This window comes from Papilio machaon, chromosome 18 (genome assembly GCF_912999745.1).
Source record: "Papilio machaon chromosome 18, ilPapMach1.1, whole genome shotgun sequence".
NCBI lineage: Eukaryota > Metazoa > Arthropoda > Insecta > Lepidoptera > Papilionidae > Papilio > Papilio machaon.
This window is the reverse complement of record NC_060003.1, coordinates 5,731,047-5,755,108: the sequence shown is the minus strand read 5'-3', so window position 1 is coordinate 5,755,108 and position 24,062 is coordinate 5,731,047. Positions and strand designations below refer to the sequence as shown.

The 24,062-nt window shown below is 32.8% G+C and overlaps 1 protein-coding gene across 1 annotated transcript in view; it reads right to left on the bottom strand.

The window, feature by feature from the left end:
- The window catches only part of LOC106721769 (semaphorin-5B), a 40,584-nt gene extending 18,499 nt beyond the window's left edge, over positions 1-22,085 (bottom strand). Inside the window, exons 1-3 of the mRNA XM_045682194.1 lie at positions 21,678-22,085; positions 6,248-6,355; positions 2,954-3,056 (exon numbers count right to left, since the gene is read on the bottom strand). Coding sequence (XP_045538150.1) covers positions 2,954-3,056; positions 6,248-6,341 — 197 coding nt within the window. The 5' untranslated portion in view covers positions 6,342-6,355; positions 21,678-22,085. The remainder of the gene's footprint in view (positions 1-2,953; positions 3,057-6,247; positions 6,356-21,677) is intronic.
- Between the last annotated feature and the right edge of the window lie 1,977 nt (positions 22,086-24,062).

The window sequence follows — 24,062 nt, the reverse complement described above, 5'->3', positions numbered from 1 at the left end:
GGACATTCACACACACAAACAACTTATCGCAATCATTATGTTACGAGACGTGACAATCAAAGTAATCAACATCTGTGGACCCAGCACGAATATTTGTGACAAACGACATCGTATTGCAATCGAAAAATTTGCACTAAAATGTTTGCAGCACAATGTTTTTCGATTTAAATATGTACATTTATCCAACATTATTACGGCGAAAGAAACCATCGTAATGCAACCTGCACGTATTTGCGAATAAATTCAAAAATATGTGTGAAGTCAACCAACCTGCCTTGAGTCAGAGTGGTCGATTAATACCTAGTCACCCCTTATTTAGGATAAGCTAAGAGCCCTTCAGTGAGGACGTATAGTGAGCTAATGACTATCTTGTATGTATATCTTAAAGTACAAAAATCTCATACAATTTGACTTAATTGGCGATAGCGATTGTCACAAATATTCGTGCTAGGTCCACTGTTTCAAACACGCGTAAGGTAATGTTGGGCCCAACAGACGCGTGCCGTCAAATTAAACCTTGTTATGAGTTCGTTTACCTGCAAGTGTGGAAAGGCATTTATTGAGCAAACGCAGGCTAGTGACTGTACCCATTTTGATACGCAACTAATTTGATTTGCGTTTTCATACAGACTATTTTATGTAATAAATGTAAAATTAAGACGTTATTTAGTTATTAAAAAGTTAACTATAGTGTTAATAACATTAGACGTTCCGAGTAAAAAGTGTTTCTTAAAAGAGAAAGTTTTCAGAAAACTTGAGATTTGCTTCAGAGCTTTGAATGGAGAAAACTAACAAGGTTTTTTAATGTTATTTGGCAATGTTTAAAGCTTAAATAATAATCAAAATTGACTTCAAGATTTAGTTAAAGTATACTAGTAGTGTTGTATGGATTTTGGATACATCGAAATAAATTGACATATCAAAATGGGCTATTCAAACAAATTTTACAGTAGTCAAACATGACTTTTAAAGTTTAAATAATGATTCAAAGTTTAAATATTGATACAAAGTTTAAATCTTAATCTATATACTATCGAAAGGTTTACGCAATATATTACATAGTAATGCAAATAGCACCCTTATATCTATGAGTAGTAAGATCATTATCGTATTTATTTAGTATTTAACGGTTTATATATGAACTCTTGTATTAAATAAACTATTACAATTGAATAAGGTTGATATTTGAATGTTGGTATGATAGTGCATTACAGTCCTAATATTCCGTCACCAACCTGCAGTGATAACGTTATTTGGTATCAACTGAGCAGGTGAATGACTCAGGTATTTGTATGCAGGGCTATTAGGCTGTTTACTTAAGTTATCAAAATTTAAATTACTTTATGATAGATATGAAGTTGTTGTATCGTAATTATTATTTTGAATTTCATTTTATATATGAACAAATGGCGAATAATTTTTGTTAAACTTCATTTATTTTATATTAAAAACACTAGTTCTCCGTCAACATTATAAATAAAAATTTCGTTTTTTTTTTTCATTTGCTTTTACATAAATATGGCAACAACCTTTTCAACTATATCGCAGAAGTATTTTGAGGTAGTGATTATGGTGAAATTTTCCCTTATACTGAAGCGATTGGACATATATAACATAGTTCTCACGCTCTTATGTGAATTTTAATATATCATACATGGGTTGTTCCTATCCCCGTGGGCATATTATTTGATGGACCACTTCCTTTGTGAGATTTATATAATATACATCGCCTGTGGCGAAGAAAGTTAATAAAAGTGCTAGATACTGATAGGTATGAAATATAATCAAGAAAGGTGTGGTAAGTGTACGGATATCCGTAGTTTCTGTCTACACCAGTGGAATACGGGTGCGAAATATAGACGGCAGCACTTAAGTGTCGCCGCTAAAGTGCAAAGATTAACGCCTGCTTATTTACTTTTTATTTCTCCTAAATTTTCATTGGCAATTTTGAAAAACAAAATCAATTTGGAAAAACTTTTTAGATAATCTATTTGTCTATGACATAGTTCAAGGCATATATACCTAATATTCTTTAATAAAAAATTCAACTTCAGCACATGGTAGCCACCATTTAAAAAAGAAACATTTTTTTTTTAAAACACACTAATCTTACTAACCTGTGATCGAATTTTCAAGTATAATACACGGCCTAGTTATTATGGAAAAAAAATCTATTTATATAAAATAAAGTCGTGTTAGTTATACTATTTATAACTCAAGATAGGTCGAACTGATTTAGCTGAAAATTGATGGGGAGGTAGCTTAGAACTAGGAGACGGACATAGGAACTTTTTTATCCTGTGTGCATTTTTTTTTATTCCGCACGAACTGAGTCGCGGGTAAAAGCTAGTTATAGATAATTGAAAATTACACTACTACCCTTAGGATATAAGTGAAACCGCGGAATAAAACGTGATACTTGATCTAATTAGTACAAACGATAAAATGAGGCCCGTGTGTAATCAATACCAGCTAGCTGCGGCTAACTCGAGTTTCTGGGTCAGATTGTGGTTGATATAAAAATTTGTGATACCAACTGAACTAACGACCAATAGAAAATATAACATTCATATTTGTAACATAGCTAGGTTTTACTATAAACGTTTCATAACTCTCTATATTTTGGTTATAACTTTGAACATTGTAAAGAATTCTCTCCTAACTGTGTAACTGGTCCGAAATAAAAGTTATTTTATTTTATTTTTATTTATTTATTTATTAGTTGAAGACTTGTTGACAAGACTAGACTAGTTGAAAAAAAAAATAGCCAAACTATATACCTTCGAAACTTCTTGGAAGATTCGATATGTCACTTATAGGAAGTTTTTAAATAGTATTATGGACATTCATTGTACATACACATAAAATCTTTACGTAATTTACAGTCAGACAAAGTAGCAGAAATAAAGTCGCAGAATTTTATTAATTTGTATGACATAATTTGGTTACTAACCTGGCCCCAACGATGACCTGATCTCTCGCAACGTCGAATAGCAGTTGAGAGAACGCACTCGCTTCTTTATCTTCGAATATATCGCTGTCCGTCGCCAGCAGGTCTGCAAAATAAAACCTTTATCAATAAACGTAAAGAAATATACCGATAAGTTACATAATATCGAGGCAAATATTCCTTGTTACTTTCGTAAACAGTTACTTGATCTTTTTATTATATCTTTTTGGTAATGTACTCATCATTGTTATCTTTTTATTTTTACTTGTATTGTAATAAATGAAAGATAAACTTTACACGTCATGTTTTCGCACTCTTTCTATCGTAGCAATTTTACTTAACAATTATGGATATTTTTTGATATATACACAAAACTATAAAGAAAAATATACGTCTACCTTTTATATGCTTTTTGAACTATAACATTTAAATCGCGTTCTGATGAAAGCTTTTACTATAGTAATTATTTAACAATGCGATGTTTATATTGTTCCAGTCCAGCGCTGAATGACAACTGGAATGTAGTCGCACTGGTATGCCCTAGGTACCAGTGTGGATTTTAATTTTTCTAGTGTCAATACAGCGCTGATTTTGCTGGACTGGAATAATGTAAACCCAGCACTATTTGCGTGTGCAATTAGGCGAAGGACATTTAGAATGTGATATCACTATAAATTATCTACTATCAAGAGCATAAAGTCCGACTATAGTAGGACCATTACGCCTGCTATCTGAGAAATGACGCACGTAAAAGTACATTTAATTTCTATGTTAAGCATATTGACTGAGCGACGCGGACGGTGTTGTTCCTTAATTAAAGCCATTTGTCTTTTGTTTTTTACAAACAAAACCAGTGAAAACGCGAACGCAAACACATTAAAGCTAATGTATTGCTAAATAGCGACGCCTGTGTGTTTGTACGTCCAACTTTATGGTCATTTATCATCATTGGTAAAACGCTCGGCCTCTAGTCCGTATTTTAATGGCCGTCTGTGACATCAATTTGAAATTTTTACGCTTACATTTAGAGCGAATTCATTTGATTTGATATTTTCACAGAAAAATGTCTTTTACCTACACACTAGAAAATATTAAAGTAATGGTGCTCCCACATTGCCGTTAGAAAATGTTTAATAACGTTAGTAAACATTTGTTAGCAAACATTTAATCACAAATAAATTTTCATGTTAGAAAATGTTTAGTAATGTTAGTAAACATTTTATAACAAAAAATTTTTAAAAATCTTTTAAGCAACCATCAATACCTAAATCCTTGAGATAGTCTGTGGCACTATATTTTCCTCTAGCTTTTAGCGTTTGGCGCATCCAATAAGAGCGCTTTTTCTTCTTTTTTAAACAAAAAATAAAAGCTATTCCAATGAGCAAATCTTCTTCCATTTTCGTGTAGACGTCCTCAGCCCTCAGAAGGCGAAACCAAACTGCGAGCCAATACTAGATGTTATAAAATGTTTAAACATTTTCCATCAATGTAGGAGCACTTATAACATGTAACAGTTTCTAACAAAGTGCAACAATTGTTAACATTTGTTAGTAAATGTTTTGGTGTTATAAAATGTTTACAAACATTTTATAACGGCAATGTGGGAGCACCATATTACTAGCTGTCACACGCGACTCCGTTCGCGCGTAATTGAAACGAAACTTATTTAGTAGCCGAGGTATTATTCCAGGCTATGTTACATCAATGTCAAATTTTAGCGTGATCATAAGTCGCAAATATAAGTTATTACATACAGACGTATAAATAATATTTTACTATAAATGTGGTCATCATCATCTTCATTATCAGCTCACTATACGTCCCCACTGAGGGGCTCGGAGCCTACCCTAACTTAGGGGTGACTAGGCCATAGTCAACCACGCTGGCCAATTGCGGGTTGGTTGACTTCACACATATCTTTGAATTTCTTCTCAGATATGCGCAGGTGCATCACGATGTTTTCCTTCACCGTAAGAAGGTCGGATAAATATACATATGTAAATCGAAACTCGAAAAACATGTTGGTACATGGCGGGATTCGAACCGAGGACCTGCAGATTGCAAGTCAAGTGCTTAACCCCTGAGCCACCGACGCTCTTTAAATAAATATTGTAATGTTTCCTAGTATAAATTGTTGACATAACTTATGGGCTGTCCTCTATTGACATGTGAGATCTACTTGTAAACTTGGTCGTACGTGATTAGGTTACTTCCGCTTCATGTATTCTAAGTTACTATTTATTTTATTTAATTGTTAGAAATTTTGCAAAAAGACGATATTCAAATTTCTAATGCAACAAATACGGTCGCATTTCATGTCAAAAATTTTACTGTTAACCGTTAAAATTGTACGGATAACTTACTTTTGAAATCAAGTTTTTTTTTTAATTCTATTTTGTGTTGTGTTATATTTAACTATTGTACCGAAACACTTATAGAAAGAATAATTGCAATAAACGATCGGTTATTTTGGGCGTTCGGCCTCTGATAGCAATTGAAATGACGACCCCAATGATGAAATCTTAAACGAAATATTGGTCAATGTCGGACGCTATTTGTTAAATTGAAAATTGTTAACGCCATAAGAAAAGGTAATAAAAAAATAGTAGAATTGAGAACCTTATTAAAGTAATTTCAAAATAATAAACAATTATTACAATACAAATGTTATTCAAATTTTATAACTATGCATAGTATTGCTTTGCATAATGCCATCCACATCACTAAGAATCTCACAATGTGGAGACACACCAAGAAATAGCCAAAAAGAGAGGTCGTACTCTTTAGGTATAAGGTAATGAAAGAGAGAGTTAAAAGTTGTAATTTACTTAGCTAATCACAAGTTACTTAAACTAGATTAAAATGCTACATGCATCTATACATATAAAAGAAAGTCGTGTTAGTTACACTATTTATAACTCAAGAACGGCTGAATCGATTTGACTGAAAATTGGTGGGCAGGTAGCTTAGAACCAGGAAACGGACAGAGGATAATTTTTACCCCGTTATCTATTTTTTATTCCGCGCGGACGGAGTCGCGGGTAAAGGCTAGTTACAAATAAAGTCAAAAAGTTTATAGCAGAGTTTAAACATCGTAGGTGTTGCAAATTATTTTTTAATTTCCTGTGTTCTTTAAAACAAAAAAAATTGTTACTTTAACAATAGATTATATTTTGCGTCACCATAAAAATCTTTATGAGCTTTGCGTAAAACAATAGGACATATTCTGATATATTGGAGCGAAGTATTGCGTAGCATAGTATTAGTGGACTATAAAGTGTATAAAGTAAGGCTCACCTTGTCGGTTTATTATCCTGAAGTCATCTTCGGGCAAATCACCTTTGATGAGAGCACCGAGTACGATCAGTATCGCCACTTTGTATATAAACATCTTTGTAATTATATCTGTAAAGAAAACACAAGAAAAATTAAAATCTAATGTAATTAAGTACGTTAATCGTGGGTTTGTGATACCAAAATCCTTAAAAACATATCGTTATCTCTGTTTTATCAAAGACTAGCTTTTACCCGCGACTCCGTCCGCGCGGAATAAAAAATAGAAATCGGGGTATAAATTATCCTATGTCCCTTTCCTGGTTCTAAGCTACCTGCCCACCAATTTTCAGTCAAATCGATTCAGCCGTTCTTGAGTTATAAATAGTGTAACTAACACGACTTTCTTTTATATATATAGATGACACGGATGACGATATGTTATATTGGGATTGTGGTCTCAGAAACCAACAGTAAGACAGTTACACACCTAGTTTTAACTAGTTTTAACCAGTTTAAACAGTCCAGGTGTGTAGGAAACTGAGAAATGTACAGTTTTGCTTAAACAGATACGATTTAACTGAACTGTCTGACTGTTTAGTTAAAATTGAAGAAATGATAGGCTTTAAGATACTGTAAAACTTCACTGTTGTAACACATGTATTAGAAAAATGTTGCCATCCCTTTCGTTCTCTCTGAAAAAACAGAGATAGCGACAGTGGTCGTATGCAAATGTCATGAAATTCACGATTAAATTCTAATAGTTAATTAAAAAGGAGTCATTTAATTTGATAGTGTGAACAAAGCTTAATAAAATCTATATCTATATATATAAAAGAAAGTCGTGTTAGTTACACTATTTATAACTCAAGAACGGCTGAATCGATTTGACTGAAAATTGGTGGGCAGGTAGCTTAGAACCAGGAAACGGACATAGGATAATTTTTACCCCGTTTTCTATTTTTTATTCCGCGCGGACGGAGTCGCGGGTAAAAGCTAGTATATTATGTATTTCTATGAAATGCATGCTCATTTGTGTGCTATTTGATATCCTTGACACTTCATAGCTTATTTACGACCTTTGTAACTTGAAACATAAGCTCAAAGGTTATAAATGTACATTATATGCACTTGTATATCTAGACATATTTACAACTAGCTATCGTCCGCGACTCCGTCTGCGCGGAATTAAAAATAAACCGTAACAAGTAGCTTATGTGTTCTTCCAGACTATGTTCTTTCTACATCTGTGTAAAATTTCATCAAGATCAAAGATTCAAACAAACATTCATCCATCCATCTAAACATTCGCATTTATAATATTAGTAAGATTTAGGTACAAGTTACATATAATATGACGGTTTTACATTACAATAAAACCGATATTATGTGCCGAGAAAACATACAGCATTGCTTATGAAGACGCATTGTATACTTAGCTTAAATTTCGCGGTCTTTCGCCGTTGACAGTTGGTATCAGCTACGGTTGGTACTACCTGTTCTGTTGCTATTTCACTCGCCAGCCAGGACGAGGCAGCCGATGTCATTTGCGGAGCTCATAGTCGTCTTCACCAGGAAGAACTTCTGGCAATGCTGTATGTTTTCTCGGCACATAATATCGGTTTTATTGTAATGTAAAACCGTCATATTATATGCCTCAGGAAAACATACAGCATTGCTTATGAAGACGATGTGTTTGTTATCTGCTGGTGAAATACATGTAAAACACAACGCTATGATGATTAATTGCATGGTTGTTTTTCTAAAAAAAACAGCTTAATGAACACGTTACAACTGAAAAAAAAAGTTACACATCTGAGTAAGAGTTAAAATTAATTTATACATAAAAAATACCACCTACATAACTTAAAGTCTTGATTGGAAACTAATATATGTAAAACCTACATCGAGCCACGACACAGATACAGGAAATGGTACAAAGTAAGGGAGCTAGTGAGCCATCCCATTCCAGTTTTACTTATGACCACCGGGTCAGATAGCTTAAGTCTATATTGTTATAATCGTTTAGAACCTAACCATTAAGGTCGGGTCTTGTTAAGTTACTATTTTCCTGATGGATTTCTCTTTAAAGACTATTGTGACTGAGGAAGTCCTAGATAGAATTTCAATTGTTAAACTGTCGTTTGAAATGATGTTTCTGAAGACCCATTGATTGACTATGTGATGCGTCTTTATTCGTGTTGCACGGTGGTAAAAAATTCATTCAGAAACACACAAGAAAAAAAAAAAAGATAATCATACAACAAACCTTGAACAATGTCTTATAGTGGTCAGAACCAAGTATCAGTTCTAAATTCTAGATTCGAATCTAGATAGATGGTCAGTGCAAGAATGCGATTCAAATTATTAGATTGGATCCAAATTCAAATAAATAAACTAATCTAACTAGAATGGCTTTAAAAACTTGTTTGAATGATTCATTATAGCCCTATCAGAATTTGACATGGCGTGACATAATATACTTTTAGCACAGTGTAAAGAAAGATTTCATACAGCTTGCTGTTGACGTCAATATCAGTGTTTAATTCGAAGGCTGATAGTTTATAACAGCAAAATGTTCTCTCCGATGTCAGCAGAACATCGAATATCAAGAAATAACAAATTGTTTTTGTTAGTGTTAAACTGAACTCATCTCCCGAAGCTGGTGAAACGCTGTATTATCCAAGGTATTGGTATTGTCATTGTCTGTTTATGACAGTCGCAGCACATGGTTGAATATATTCGTTAGTTGAGGCTTCCTCATACCTTCCTGGATGTGGCAAGAAGATGATAGTATGTTGTAAATAAGAAAATACCGTTGGAGTCAAATGAATCCAGTCACTGAAATGGGTTTCGGTGCGTTAGGGTTCGGGCCCCTGCTGCTGCTGCTGCTGTAAAGTATTGTAAATATATATACAACTTATAAAGAAGATTGCACGTCAACTTTATTTATTCCATACTTGATTTATATCTGAATTGATTTAAGCTTTCCAAAACAAAACTTCCTTTTTTAACTTTATTATTCTCTTTGTTCATACATATTGTTGTATTTCTTATCTCTCTTCACTACATATCTTTCTTCTTCATACATTTTTACATATCCTCCATGTTTACTATAGTGTAACAGTATATAATATTTCAATTGTAATCTTTTGAGTTAAGGCACTATAAGGATTTTTATGGAAAACATTTATTTTTCATTAAGAATGGTTATATGTAGCAAGATGCTCCTTCATCACTATAAGGTATACCTTATTTGTGGAATCTTCTCATATAAAAAAAATCTTAAGCTTGAATTGGTACGCTACTAAGTGCATTTAACGGCAATCTGTTTTCTGAACTCTTTTTATAATAAATTGAGAAATCAATGTTGGTTAGCATGTTCTAGTCATTTGCCTCCTTTATCATCCTCTATCATCTATTTTATTTTCACTTCAATTCATACTTTTCATAACTGCTATGTTCAATATCTTCCATAATGACCAAAGCCTCTTTTGGTTAATTATAAAATATTATCATTGAATTATGATGTATTATGTGATATTAGTTCTCAAGAAATGACAACTACTTCTATAATCCAATAACTTTATACCTTAAAAGCTATGTCCAATGTAATATATATGTATGCCAGTATCTTTGGAACCTTGCCTGAAGGGACACCTTTTAATGACATATTTTAGTTTTCATATTTTATTTAAATTAAGTGTAATTAGGTTTTGTATAATTGGATTCAATATATTATGTCACTTTAAACTATATATATATATATATATAAACTTTATATATATATATATTTTTTATATATATTTTTTATACCGCGCGGACGGAGTCGCGGGTAAAAGCTAGTATATAATAAAATGTGCAATATGCAATGTACCATAGGTATTAAAAGAAAAGATTCGATGATTATCATAGTTATAGCTTTCTTTCTTAGAAAAACAATAACGTTAATAATGCTTGGACGGTATACAATGTCAAAGGAATACAGACGATTTTGCGGCTTAAAAATTAACCAAGTCTGGTTAGTATGTAATGATGACTCATTTATTATTATTATTTTGACTGACGGAAAGATTGCTTTAAGTCATGAATAACTTTTTCAATAATCATAAATATCCGTTGTTGGGCAATTACAGGTTATGTATTGAGAATTTGAACTTGTTACGATGTGTATGTTGTTAGAAGACTGCGAAAAAGAGGTGCTGAGTGTTCCAAAGGAGTGCTCACAAAGTAGCATGAAATATCCAACGCTTTTGTAGTAGATAGGCTCCAAAATAATTTTGCAACTATTGCTAACAGCCATTTGACTTATCTATGTCTTTTTCTCGTAAAATAATCTTCTCTATTAAGGTTTAATTGGCCTAAGGTAACAATTAAGCAGGTAAAACATATCTGCATCTCTTCTAGGTTACTGTTCATTAGCAGCGATAGTTTATCTTTGTCTCTTGCTTCTTGATAAGTGTTTTGTCGATGTAAGTTACCGATTTGATGGTTGCTGCGTCAGTTGAGGTGATACAAGTGCCTCACAACCTCCGCGGTCTGAGACATAACTTGTATGGGTCGTTATAGACCAGAAGGTAGTCGTCTAGTTAGACTAGCACGATATACCTCCTCATGCAAGGTCTCCGCGACCAAGCATGTTACGGAAAAGAACAGATAGGCCGGAAAGAAGTCGTCTAGGTAGACTAGCACGACATTCCTACTCACGCTAGGTCTCCGCGAAAAAGCGTGTTACAGGAAAGAACAGATCAGGCGCTGGCGCCAACCCGGCTGCGCCAATTCGGCGATTAGTAGTTAATACTCCGCAAAGCTGGTGTGATGCACCTACGTTACAGGCCGGAAGGAAGTCGTCTAGGTAGACTAGCACGACATACCTACTCACGCTAGGTCTCCGCGACCAAGCATGTTAAGGAATTTAGTGTTTTGCACCTTGGTCAAGGTTCAATTGAATTTAATTGAAAACAAATTGTTAAAATAGTTCAGCCAAAATATACAGCAGTGACTCACGGCCCACGGTCCGCTATTTTTTTTTTTTTTTTTTTTTTAAGTTTTCGTAGGTACTTAGATTTATTTGTGGTATTGTTTAACCATTTTGGATGTGCTATTGACGAATTCAATGTAAATGTAAATAATCCTACCTGAGTAAAGCCATTTTTAATTAGTTAGTAATGTAAATTCTAATATAACGACCTACATGTGCGTCTTGTTTCTTTGTTATTGTTGTTCGAGCGATATGAACATAAGTTCTGCCAAAACATAAGGATGAAAGGAACAAAATAGTATTACTCTTACTTTTTAGGTACAAAAAGGTCCCGGACAGTTAACATATTCATTAATGTGGTAATTTGTTGGTAATTACGTTGTACTAAGGAAGAAGTGACGTACTAGTTACCTACTAGGTAAACAAATTAAATTTCAATAAATTTAAATCTATCGAAGCGTTCCTCGTCTGCCGATTCACGCTTAATTTAATCCAAAATATCTAAGAGTTCTTTTAGGACTGAGGCTGTGTTTATTAGAAAACGTTAGTGCTATTTGCGCCCTTGTTACGTGCAAATTATTAGAGCATTATATTCATATAAAGACTACCCACTAACCTGGGTTTAGATACATCGATGTGAGGGTGGTCCGATTGTTTGCGTTTTGTGTGTCGGCCCCCCTCTTCTTTTATATCGCTGTTAGATGAGCTGCTCTGCCACGAAGAATCTTCTTATGCTGTATGCGGGCGTAAAATATTTACCCGACATCTCGGCGGTGGTTTCATCTACGGCTCCATTACTACCTTTTTGGACTATTTCGAAATTTTAAACTCTCTTAAGCAATAGAAAGAGCTTTTAGAATGCTTTATTCGAATTATGAACTTCGACACTAGTAAATGTTTAGCTATTAAACATTTGTTATTACTGAGTACAGTGACGACCGCCTTGTACGAAAGTACACAACGCTATGAGCTCCGCAAATGACATCGGCTGCCTCGTCCTGGCTGGCGAGTGAAATAGCAACAGAACAGGTAGTACCAACCGTAGCTGATACCAACTGTCAACGGCGAAAGACCGCGAAATTTAAGCTAAGTATACAATGCGTCTTCATAAGCAATGCTGTATGTTTTCCTGAGGCATATAATATATTTAGCTTTTAAAGACGATCAGTCTTACTGCTCACTCAGAGTCGTGGTTTTTTAATCGTTAATTGAACGGTCACTAAAAATTATAATTTCCTTAGTTTATTCAAACATTTTGAGTCGGTTTGTAGGTTGTTTTAAGGATATTCGCCGAAAACTTTCTCTACTTACTTATACTTCTCTTAAACTTATACGTTAATTTTTTTATATTTGAATATTATCGTGGGAATTTCCTCTCCATTAGGAACCTAATAAAAAAACTGAGATAGGTTTTTAGTCTTTTTTAATACTAAATTCATATAGCGGAATGATTTAGTCTGTGAGTTTGCATAGACGACAGACAAGTCTACAGGAAACAGGTTTCTAATTAAGAACCATCTAAATTTCTTTCCGCTACGACTTATCGAGTTATAAATAATGTTAAATCTAATTTAACAAAAAAAAAAAATCAAAATAGTGTATGCTAAAATGGCGTTCAATAACATTAGTTAAAGCCGACAGATGGCGCTGTCAACTTGTTCAAGAAGATTTCTTTACAAGTGATTGTAAATTTTCAAAAATCAATAAACCTGTCTGTCTGTTGTCATTTTACGAGGGACACACACGCAAATCAACAGACAACTCACTCATCAAAAGTCAGTCGTCAGTCGGATAAAAAACAAAAAGGTTTAACTAACCAAAGCTAGCTTTAAAGATAATGGATCCGCTAGTAAAACTGTACAATCACAAGTCTATGGATTTAAAACACTAGATGTAAACTAAGACCAATACATTTGCTACAATCAGAAGCAAGGGTCAACTGGTATTTGTACAACCACTCATCTTCGTAATTGCGCTCCGTGTTCTAAATTATTTTGACCTACATTCAAACTCTAATGGCGAATACATACTGAATGTTAAAAGTTTTGGTAACAAGAACGTAACAAAACTGTTCAATTGCTTATTCGTTATTTTTTTTTTTACGAAAAATGTCTCATTTTTTTATTTGGTTATCTTACTAATATTATAAATGCGAAAGTTTATATTGATGCATGAATGTTTGTTAGAAGGTATCTCCGGAACAACTGAACGGATCTTGATGAAATTTGGCATAGATGTAGAAGATAATCTGTAATAAAAATATTTTTTTTAATTACGCGAGGATGGAGTCGACTGTCGACTAGTAAACTATAAAAGTAAATCGAAACTCTACCGAGGCGTTGACTTAAGGAAGCCGATACTTGTAATCCTATTCAATATACTAATGCGTATTATTTCGTAATAAATTAAGAGTAGTCTAATAAATTATTTTAAATACGCTTCCGTATGTTCTGTTACAGGCGAGTCTAAAACAGTTGAAGTGGTTGTAACTGTGATAAGAAATATTAACGTTCTAATTTCGTTATTGATGCACTCGATTTTTTTTTCTTGCATCGATGTTGTAACTATTATACTGTTTGCAAAGATAAATTACTATCTTACTTATAAATGTTTGGATGGATAGATGGATGGATATTTGTTTGAATGTATCTCCAGAACCGCTGCATGATAAAAATATGAAAGAATAATAGATCTTTTTTTTTATTCCATTTAACAAAACAATTATAAACAAAAGTTTACCTAAAACCTAGTAAGAATATTTCAAATTAAATAACTTAGACTAAGTTTAAAGTTATATCTGACCTCAGGGGCGAGGTCTATCCTTTGCTTGCGTGGGCAGGCTGAGACCCTAACGACCCGTTGTTTCCATTTCCCGGATTAACATTGTTTGACCTCAAGCAGGTAACACCAATCTGACCTCTGTGTCAATCACACTGCGGATAACCGCCGTGTTTTCAATAAATTCTACTTGGAACTTGATATTAAATTCTGTCACGCTGTTGACCTAAAGGAGCTGGAATGATTTTCAATTTGTACACGCCTCTTATATTTCTATGTTATTCAATCTGATTTATTTTATATTTATATATTCATCATCTCTCTGGCCTTTTTCCAATCATTAGGTGTTTATAAACATTAAAGTTTTAGCTTAAGCTTTTACGGCCGGCCGCCTGCTTTTTAACAACCCTATTTGGGAGGAATAACTTAAAATGAAATATAATATAAACTAAATAATTTAAAATGTCTTCTAATAGTACATCAAAACTAAGTCCTAACTTACTAACTAAACTAAAATAAGAATACATTATAAATAGAAAAACTTTAAACTCTTGTCGCTAGTAGTTAGTGATCACCATATACTTCATATATCATAGACGGATGTTTGTTTGAAGGTATCTTAAGAACGGCTCAACGGATCTCTGTGAAATTTGGCATAGATGTAGATCATAGTCTGGAAGAACACATAGGCTACTAATTATGTTTTTTTAATAGCGCGCGGACAGAGTCGCGGGCGACATGTAGTTATTTATAAAGTAATTGATTTTTTAACTTTGGTCGTTATAAAAGTCGCAGTCTCTAACATTTTAAGTAAATGATAGATAAATTTGAATACATAATATTCTTACTTGGTTAAATATGTATGAATAATTTTTAGTACATACTCTAATATGTAGCAAAACACAATTGTTAATAAATATAGGTCGAAGTATATAAAAAATAACTAAATAATCTCTTATGGATTAAACGATTTATTTTAAAGTTATTTATGTTTGATATCATATCGATTCGATTGACCTGTTTTGATAACAGCACACATAACTCAGCGGTAGTAAGTCTCAACTGATTAGCTGATATATACTATCAGTTACTTGCAAGTAATTATAACGAACACTCGAAAACGTACGACGTCAATATTTGAAGAATCGATAACCTCTTGTTAAAGTTCAGTGACAGAGGTTTTTTATATTTTATTAAAAAATAACTACTTATTCTGATCATTATTAAATAACGAATTCTTTCCTAGAGATTCCTAAGGCAGTCTAGGTGGATAGATACTGAAGATCAGGTGGAGGTGTCCTATAGCGGGAATAGACGTTGAGATTTCCCAATTTGAAACAGAAACTAGCATCAGTGAATTTACCAAAACGAAAAAAAAATCCTCGCCATAGAGAAAAATTCACTCTGAAAAGTATATGTTAAAACTTTTGGAACGAAGTTCCTTATCGCGCGTTGTGAAAGGGGGCTAGACGGAAAAAATTCTTACGAAAAGTTGTCACGACACTTTTTGCTATATCACCATGGCAACGACGTGACAATATATAACGAAAATTCATAGAAATAAAATGTACTTCTTGTGAAGACTTAAACATTGGTTCCTTCACTAATTAATAGAAAGGAACTACGTTCCATCCGGGTGTCCCTTGACACCTCTCAAGTTTTTTTTATATGTTTTAGGATCATATTAACATTTAAAAGTATATATTTGTCTCTCTCAATCTCTGTTAAAACAAATAAGACAAAATATTTTTGTATATATACACATATATTAACGTTTAAACCCAGTATAGTTGTTTACGTGCTTTAAACATGTAAGTTACAATCGATTATAACATATATAGACATAAATATATATGTGAAATATAACTAGTATAACATATAAATACAAGAACAATGGACTCTCTCAAGACTTGCGCAAATAAGAAAGCTACTGTTTCTTGGAATAGGTCGAGACGCTACGGTGACAATTATATCTAAAAGTTAAGGATAATATTATGAGATTATTAAAATTTTAATTTCTTACGACGACACTTTAAAATACGGATATAAATCTATCTGTTCGTAAATTGAAACATAATATTACAGTGACTTGACTTGGGAACTATAATTTGAAATTATTAAAAGTTCTCGATTAGAGAAGACTGTAATAACAAAAAGGTGTCAAGTATCAATATTGGTTGCTGGTGAAATCACAATAACGAGTCGATTCCTATACCAGGGGTGATTAGATTAGGGTCGCTAAATATTAAAAAAATGTGTAAAGAATGGCGTGAAGTCGCCAATTGACAGGAATCATTATTAAATGTAGATTAAATAAGTAGCAGTTATTACGGAGTTTGTAAAAAAATTGACGTCAGGAAATATTTTATTATTTTACATTTTTTTACATAAATAAATACATATCTTAATATAAATATAATTGTGTTGTTGCATATCCGTTATGGTACAAATAAAAGAAGCCATTTGCACAATTTTCGTAAACTTCAAATGCAACAAAATCCGATATCGTTTCTAAAAGCATTCGCGACCTACGGGTTGAGCGGCCCTGTATGTATCGTGCTTGTTAAGGCTTTATGTTTACCTTGTTGGTAACGAGCAAATATATAAATTGTCACAAACCCAGTTTCCTTTATATTATATCTGGTTTCATATATTTCATGACAGGCGACAGCATTTTCAATGTAACAAGAGAAATCAGCTAAAAGCTAACATATGGTTGAACACAATAATCTATCCGAAGATGATTCTATTTACATTGTATGATAACATAGAAGGGATTTTGTTATTCCAATTAAACTAAAAAAACTCTCTATCTGTCCCAATCAAAGACCTAATTTGTCACTGATAGTTGGTAGATGACTGAAGTACACCAAATGTTAAAGCTAGTCAATAGATGGAGCTACTAGTGTTTTAAATCACGGTGGTGTTTTATTCGAAAATTTCACTGATTAGATGATGAGATAAAAATTTAAATATAGCAGTGAGGTTCTATCAAGAGTTTTATTTTGTGGTCCCGTTCTCCGAGTTAAACACTAAGTCTAGATTTAGTGTGATATTACAGATATGTTTAAGTAATCGTTAAACTATTCTAAGTGCTACAGTAACTACCTTATATGTCTTATTAAGTTGTAACACTTTATACTTTTGTCCTATCTGTTTTATGCAACGAAAATCTAGTTTTAGTGGATAATTAACCGCCCCCGAAGCTTGCGCGAGTGTTCCTTATATAGAAACTAAGTCAAAGCTAAATAAGGTCATCTGACCAAGGTATCTATTAAATAAAGCTAACTGGTATCCACAGTGGACCCTTACATTACAGTTCAAGGTGAAATATTTAACTGTGGGTAGCCATTGCTTTATCTATGCATTTTACAATGTCACAATAAGAAATATTTTCCTACAAATACAATATTAAACTTTATTTAATTGACTGATTACTACTGAGCAATCACATGCGGTCGTGTCAAACTATACTTGGTACCTTGTCATGTATTAAAGTTTAATTCTTGTTGTCCTGTCTATTGTTTTATGTGTTGAAAGTCTTTTGTGTCTACAAAATTCTGCGTCACAACAGTATTTTTAAAGCAGCTTCGCTGAGTTGCGACATAGCCAGTGTCGAGTGTACTTACCCTGAAAACCTCTTTGAATTAGCTCAAGGACTGTCATGGGACGCTATAACAAGGTTCTGTCAGCTTATTTACGAAATATTCTAATTAATATACAGCCCTCTTTATGAGCCCTTTCTTTTTTTATGAGACAGGTTATAAATTCAAGGGTTTTACTTCCGTATTCAGAATCGTATGGCTACTAAGTGCGACCTTTACTGGAGGTTTCTGTAACTAAATAAGGACCACTTAAATCAGTCGTGTCACAGAAAGAAGAATCATGTTTTTTTTAGAGTTTTTAGACTTTATTCGATTCTAATTTAATAAATAAAATGTTACATTAATTAAGTTTTGTTTTTTTCTTAATTTCCAATCTAACCCACATACGTATTCAAAATTTAATATATGGCCCTCTGGAAAATCGAGTTTGACACCCCTGACTTAAATTGTTGTATTCCATGTGTTTGTGTAAGTTTACGTTAAGTAATTCAATAGCTTATTTCGTAGCTAACGGTTTTTAACTATTACAAATCATAAAAGTAAACTCTTAGACTAGATTATGTTTTACGACTTAATTTTCTACTAACGATGCGAGAGCCCATTTAATTCACTAACATTTACTGCCTAATTAATTATTTATTTATAATATAATTACAAATAGATTTTTTATAACGATTGTACTTGAGTACATGTCTTTTTCATTTATTAGCAACTAGCTTTTACCCGCGACTCCGTCCGCGCGGAATAAAAAATAGAAAACTGGGTAAAAATTATCCTATGTCCGTTTCCTGGTTCTAAGCTACCTGCCCACCAATTTTCAGTCAAATCGATTCAGCCGTTCTTGGGTTATAAATAGTGTAACTAACACGACTTTCTTTTATATATATATAGGATAGATGTGTATTAATAGTAGCTTCTTTGTAACTACATGTTGTAGTAACTATACTTGTATACTTTGTATGCATGTAATGTATGAATCCATCTTTTACTGTGATTTCTCGATTTATTTCATTTTTTAGTTTCATTAGTTTGGCTGCAACTAATATTCAATTCCTCTTATGCATTTTGTTATCTATATATATAAAAGAAAGTCGTGTTAGTTACACTATTTATAACTCAAGATCGGTCGAACTGATTTAGCTGAAAATAGTTGGGGAGGTAGCTTAGAACTAGGAGACGGACATAGGAACTTTTTTATCTTGTGTGCATTTTTTTATTCCGCGCGGACGGAGTCGCGGGTAAAAGCTAGTTTAATATAATTGTATATCTCCTTTACTTTCGTTCTCTGTACAATCCTGCACGTAAATGTAATATCAATTAATGTACAGTTATGTTGTTTATTGATTTAAATGGAACGTTTATCTGAACGAAGTTATTTGCGATACTTCCGTCCGTTTACAATCACTCGTGAAGTGTATTTCCTTCCTTCATTACACATACAAATTCATGATAAAAGAAGCCATAGAAATATGTCCCGAATTTTACAAAATCCTGGAAATACGTAATCAATTACCAGCTTGGATTACACTTTTTGTCACATTATACGGATTGACTTGTCAGTTTTAAATAAAAACGAAGACTAAAGACTTAAGTCATTACTTTATTTCATAGATCTTTTTGACTCCGTTATATAAATGTATACTCATTTGCAAATTCTTTTTATATTTATCTTGAAGTCTATTGCTATCTTTAACTATCATATTTTGCAAATGCCGCCTCTAATGATCATTATTTAAAACTTAACGAAGAACTCCACTATCGTGACATTGGTCAAACATATTGCCATCCCTTATATTCTCTTCAATTAAAAAGAGAACAGAATATAATTAAATTGTTTAAAGTTTCGTGAGACATCATAATTAATTAATTAAGAAACGGCTTAACTCACGTTTGATCGTCCGGTGACGGCACCGACTAGTTTCGAACCCATCGGGGGTCCATCTTCAGGGCGAGTATTTAATCCGAAGACTTCGCGGTCGCGTCGCGTCTCGCACACCCGTACAGAATATGTATAAATATAAGTGTTAAGACTCGCAGTTACATACAATATAATAATGGGTAAACACCTTTACTTTAAAATATTTTACAAACAATACAATTGATACTGTTAATATTTACACTGGTTCGAATCTCACCGGAACTCAGCATTTGTTTCTAAAACTATGAGAATCGACATCGAACGCCTCTAATTTGTGTAATGTCCCAAATAAAATGCTAAACATGAACCGTTAACAGCGAACGTAAAGTTTTGTATACGTTACCTTTAAGTTGAAAAAAACAGTGCAGGAAAATGAACATAAAAGTACTGAGGTAGAAAATAATTACGATACGTCAATTGAGGTAGTCAAAAAGAATTTATATCATAACATATTTGTAAACAACTCAAGGTGAATAGGATACTAACTTAATATTATGCTTTAAACAAATTCAATATTAAATCTGTTTACATTCGTAACAAATGAATTTCAAGAAAGCTAAATCGAAAGCGGAGTTCACGGAACATAATTTTTTCAACATCACAGATAATAAAAAACAAAATTATCCGTCCGCCATTTTGGATTGTGATGATTGATTCGTGTTTTTGCAGCGAGATCCGGCGTTCAGTGTTGTGGCAAAAAACGCGGTAGGCAGCGAGTCTCGCCCATTCGAGATGCTGTTATTGATCATTTGTCAGATCAGATTACATGCTTAAACATTGTTATAGGCTGTCACGCTTTAACACTAAGGGGTGGACAGAGATAATTGTTTTTAAGCAGAATACCCTGATTGTTGATAATTTGTTAAGATCAAATTAGACAGACAAAGCTGCATTTAGAGCAGTTTAATGATTTCATAAACCCCTTTAGTTTAGATTAGGAATAAGGGTGAGATTAGTGTCTTTAACTACTATGAGTAAGTTAAATACATATACCATTTCATTTGGGTTAAAAAAGATGACATACCAAAAAACGAAAAAATAAAAATAAACCAAATACCTATCTAGAAAAGCTTAACATGTAACTAAACTTAAATACTCAAGTACATACATTTAACAAATACTAAAAATATTGTTTATTTAAAAACTTATTTAAATATTTTACACATACAACACTTTTCGACGTAAGTGCGCTTAAAACTTGAGACTATTCGATTGCAAGACAAATCATACAAGTTTAAATAAGGAGTTAGCTACTTATGCGTATCCATGATCTAGAGTCGGTAAGATAATCTTTAAAGAAATAAAACTGGTTTCTCTACACTGGCTGGTTGCATTTTAAAATGCAAATTTGTGAACCACAAGAGTACGTGAGGACAAATAAAGAAAGATCTTAACACCATATACGCTGTTCGTAATTTTATGACGTTATTTTTGAATGTCAAAATCATTCCTTTCCAAATATTAAAAAACCAGCTGTCGCATCCGACTCTATCCGTGCGACATAAAAAAAAACTTAATAAGTAGCCTATGTGTTCTTCCGGACTATGTTCTAAGAACTAGATTGCAAGAAATATTATATTAAATATAATGTAATTCAATTATTTTCCAATTCGCTGTGAAAATGTCTTGATTATTTTAACAGGTATATTAATAGGTAAATAATAAAACGTCTATTAAGAAACTATTGCATAAAAAGGACTTTAATTCGTCCCTTTCTTTACATTGTGAAAGAAGGATAATGAAATTCCTATTAGGTATTTGTTGCAGTCAATTTCTGAACTTGGTCAATTTAATCCTAAGCCATATTGTAAACTGACAAAATTTAACCTAGATCAAATTAACTGGAATAATATTTAAAAATGTTTCTTCCTGCTTTATTATTAAAATTAAAAATACCCCCAATAAGTAGGTATAGTTTCTTACTAACTTTGTAGCTACACCATCGTAAAACTTTGTTTAACTAATTTATTAAATTACAAACTTGAGTGGGCAGGAACTAACGAGAAGCAATCATTTCGTAAACCAACAAAACCTGTATTTACTATGACAAAAAATGACTTAAAATAAAAGTTTTATGTAATAAAACATCCGGAAACTTGTAAGTACATAAAAAAACTCCAAAAAAAGTACAACAAAAAAGTTATTTCGCAAAACAAGAAACTTTTTACTTACCATATACGTTATGTGGGTGAAGTTGCAACGAAAATCACGTTCTGACACAAGAATACGAAACCCATTCTCATCCTGGATTTCCAGTTTAGGTCATTGTAATTCACATAAGTTTTTGTTCGAAATTATAACTTGTTCCGATCACTGTTTATGTTTGTTTGTTGACACGAAATGAGGTTGTTGCCGTTTGAACTAACATCTGGACCGAACGCTAACATTAACACTATGATTTAATAATTCTATACGATGTTCACTAAATAATAACACAAATGTATTTAAAGTTTATAGATAATACGACGTTCTAGCAGGTAAGCGTAGAAGGCAAGCGGTCGACTCGCCCGCAGGATGAAAAAAAAACAAAAGTTTTAAGTCGAAGCGGAGCAACACAACTCACAACACGACCGACGCACGAGTGTGCGTGAATGATTATGCGCCGCCCGTAGCGCGACGATCTCAGAAGACGTCGGTGTTATCACTAGATAAATTTATTTTCCATACAATCTTGAACAATTATTTATTTCATTTATGAGTATTTTTAATTATTTAAACTTTTGACGACACTGCCGGTTTACAGTTTACAATAAAGACTGAAAATTCAATAAACCAACATGAATTTTTTAAGCACCAGCGAAAAAATGAATAATTAATTAAATTCAATCCTTAAGCAAATTACACTAATAGGAACAATATGACATAAAAAGTCGATTATTTTTCCTTTATTAAAAATATAAGATTTACAACTATTTTTTATTTTATTAAAGACAATCGGCGTTAATAAGTCTTTTGTTAAAATTAAGTGAAAGTAAACAACATGTTTTTATGAAGAAAAACAAAAATTCTAAACTAATTTCGGAAGATATAAATATATTCTGGCAACACTCTAGTTTCCCGCCGAACTTAATGCAGGCAAGAAACACGCACACATCGACACGTTTCTCGTTGCTGGAAAGCTTGCCTCCGCCCGCGCGCCGCGTCCTTGCGGCCAGCGACCGCGTTACAACACTAACCTTCTGCCAAACCATACCATGCCTTTGCCTTACGATAGAAATTGTAAACAAAATTATTACCCAATGCCACGTAATACCGCAAATCAGATTATAAATCACCTTTTTAAATTTATTGCTTACTTGGTATAAAGCTTTTATTGTTTCTCACTTAACCGTTCATTTAAGTTTTGTTATTTTTATTAAAGCTTACCTTGTTATGACTTTAAGCCAGGTTACGATAGATATGGCTATCCATTACATGGTTAATTCTGAACTTCTGAGTCATTTCGCTACTTATGTACTTTTTTAGGCTGTAAAATGTGACGATTATGACTCAAGTGACATGAATGAAAATTAAAAAAATGTCATCACCATTCTCTATACTTCGAAGTAGAAAAAGCTGCCATAAACGGACTTCTTTAATAAACAAGCAGTGAACACTATCAATTTGAAACGGAATCTACACTTTTTAAAGTCTGTTTCAATTATTTAATCTTACTAATATTATAAATGCGAATGTTTTGATGTTTGTTTGAAGGTATCTTCGGAATGGCTCAACGGACCTTGATGAAATTTGGCACAGATGAAGACCACAGTCTGGAAGAACACATAGGCCACTTATTAAGTTTTTTTTTAATTCCGCGCGGACGTGGTCGCGGGCGACAGCTAATTTGAATATATATGTCAAAAATGAAATACTAAACAGACAATTTTATTGTATTATTTTACTTTACCTTGAGATAATAAAAAGATTGGTACAGATATAAAAATAATACTTCGTTATATTACGAACATATGGTCGTTCGTTTCATTTGGATTTTCGTAATATTCTCGCCTACCAGGGTTGCCAGATTTAAAACGTATACGGGCATCGATTAACAACGACATACTTTTAAACTCAACTTTCGCAACGTTAACAACAAATCTACGAATAAAAGTTCTGTAATTGATGCCAAAACATATCCTTAATAATACTTTTGTTTGTTTAAAAAGTCAGAAAAAACTTGATTTCATAGGCACAGTCTAAGCTTAGGTTATACGCGCAGCCAAGGCGCTAAAAGAAAAATTCAAAAAGAAAACGAAACTTAAAGACATATCTTTCGATGTAACTGTTTCGTAGGATGGATTCGCATAATGCTTTATCCTACGGTTACGCAATAGTGTCCAGCTCCAGTAGTGCAATAAGCTTCATTAAAAACGGTACATGCAGATAATGAGACATACATTTTTTCTTTAATTTTGATAATTTGGATTTACGAGTGTTACGTAAGATGTGTCTATTAACATATATAGGTAAGTAGTACATAAATATTTACTATTATTTCCTTTTTCAACACCAGTTGGTCTTTTGTTCAAAATTAATTTTTTGCAAGAAAAATTATAACGTTTAGTTTTAAATATG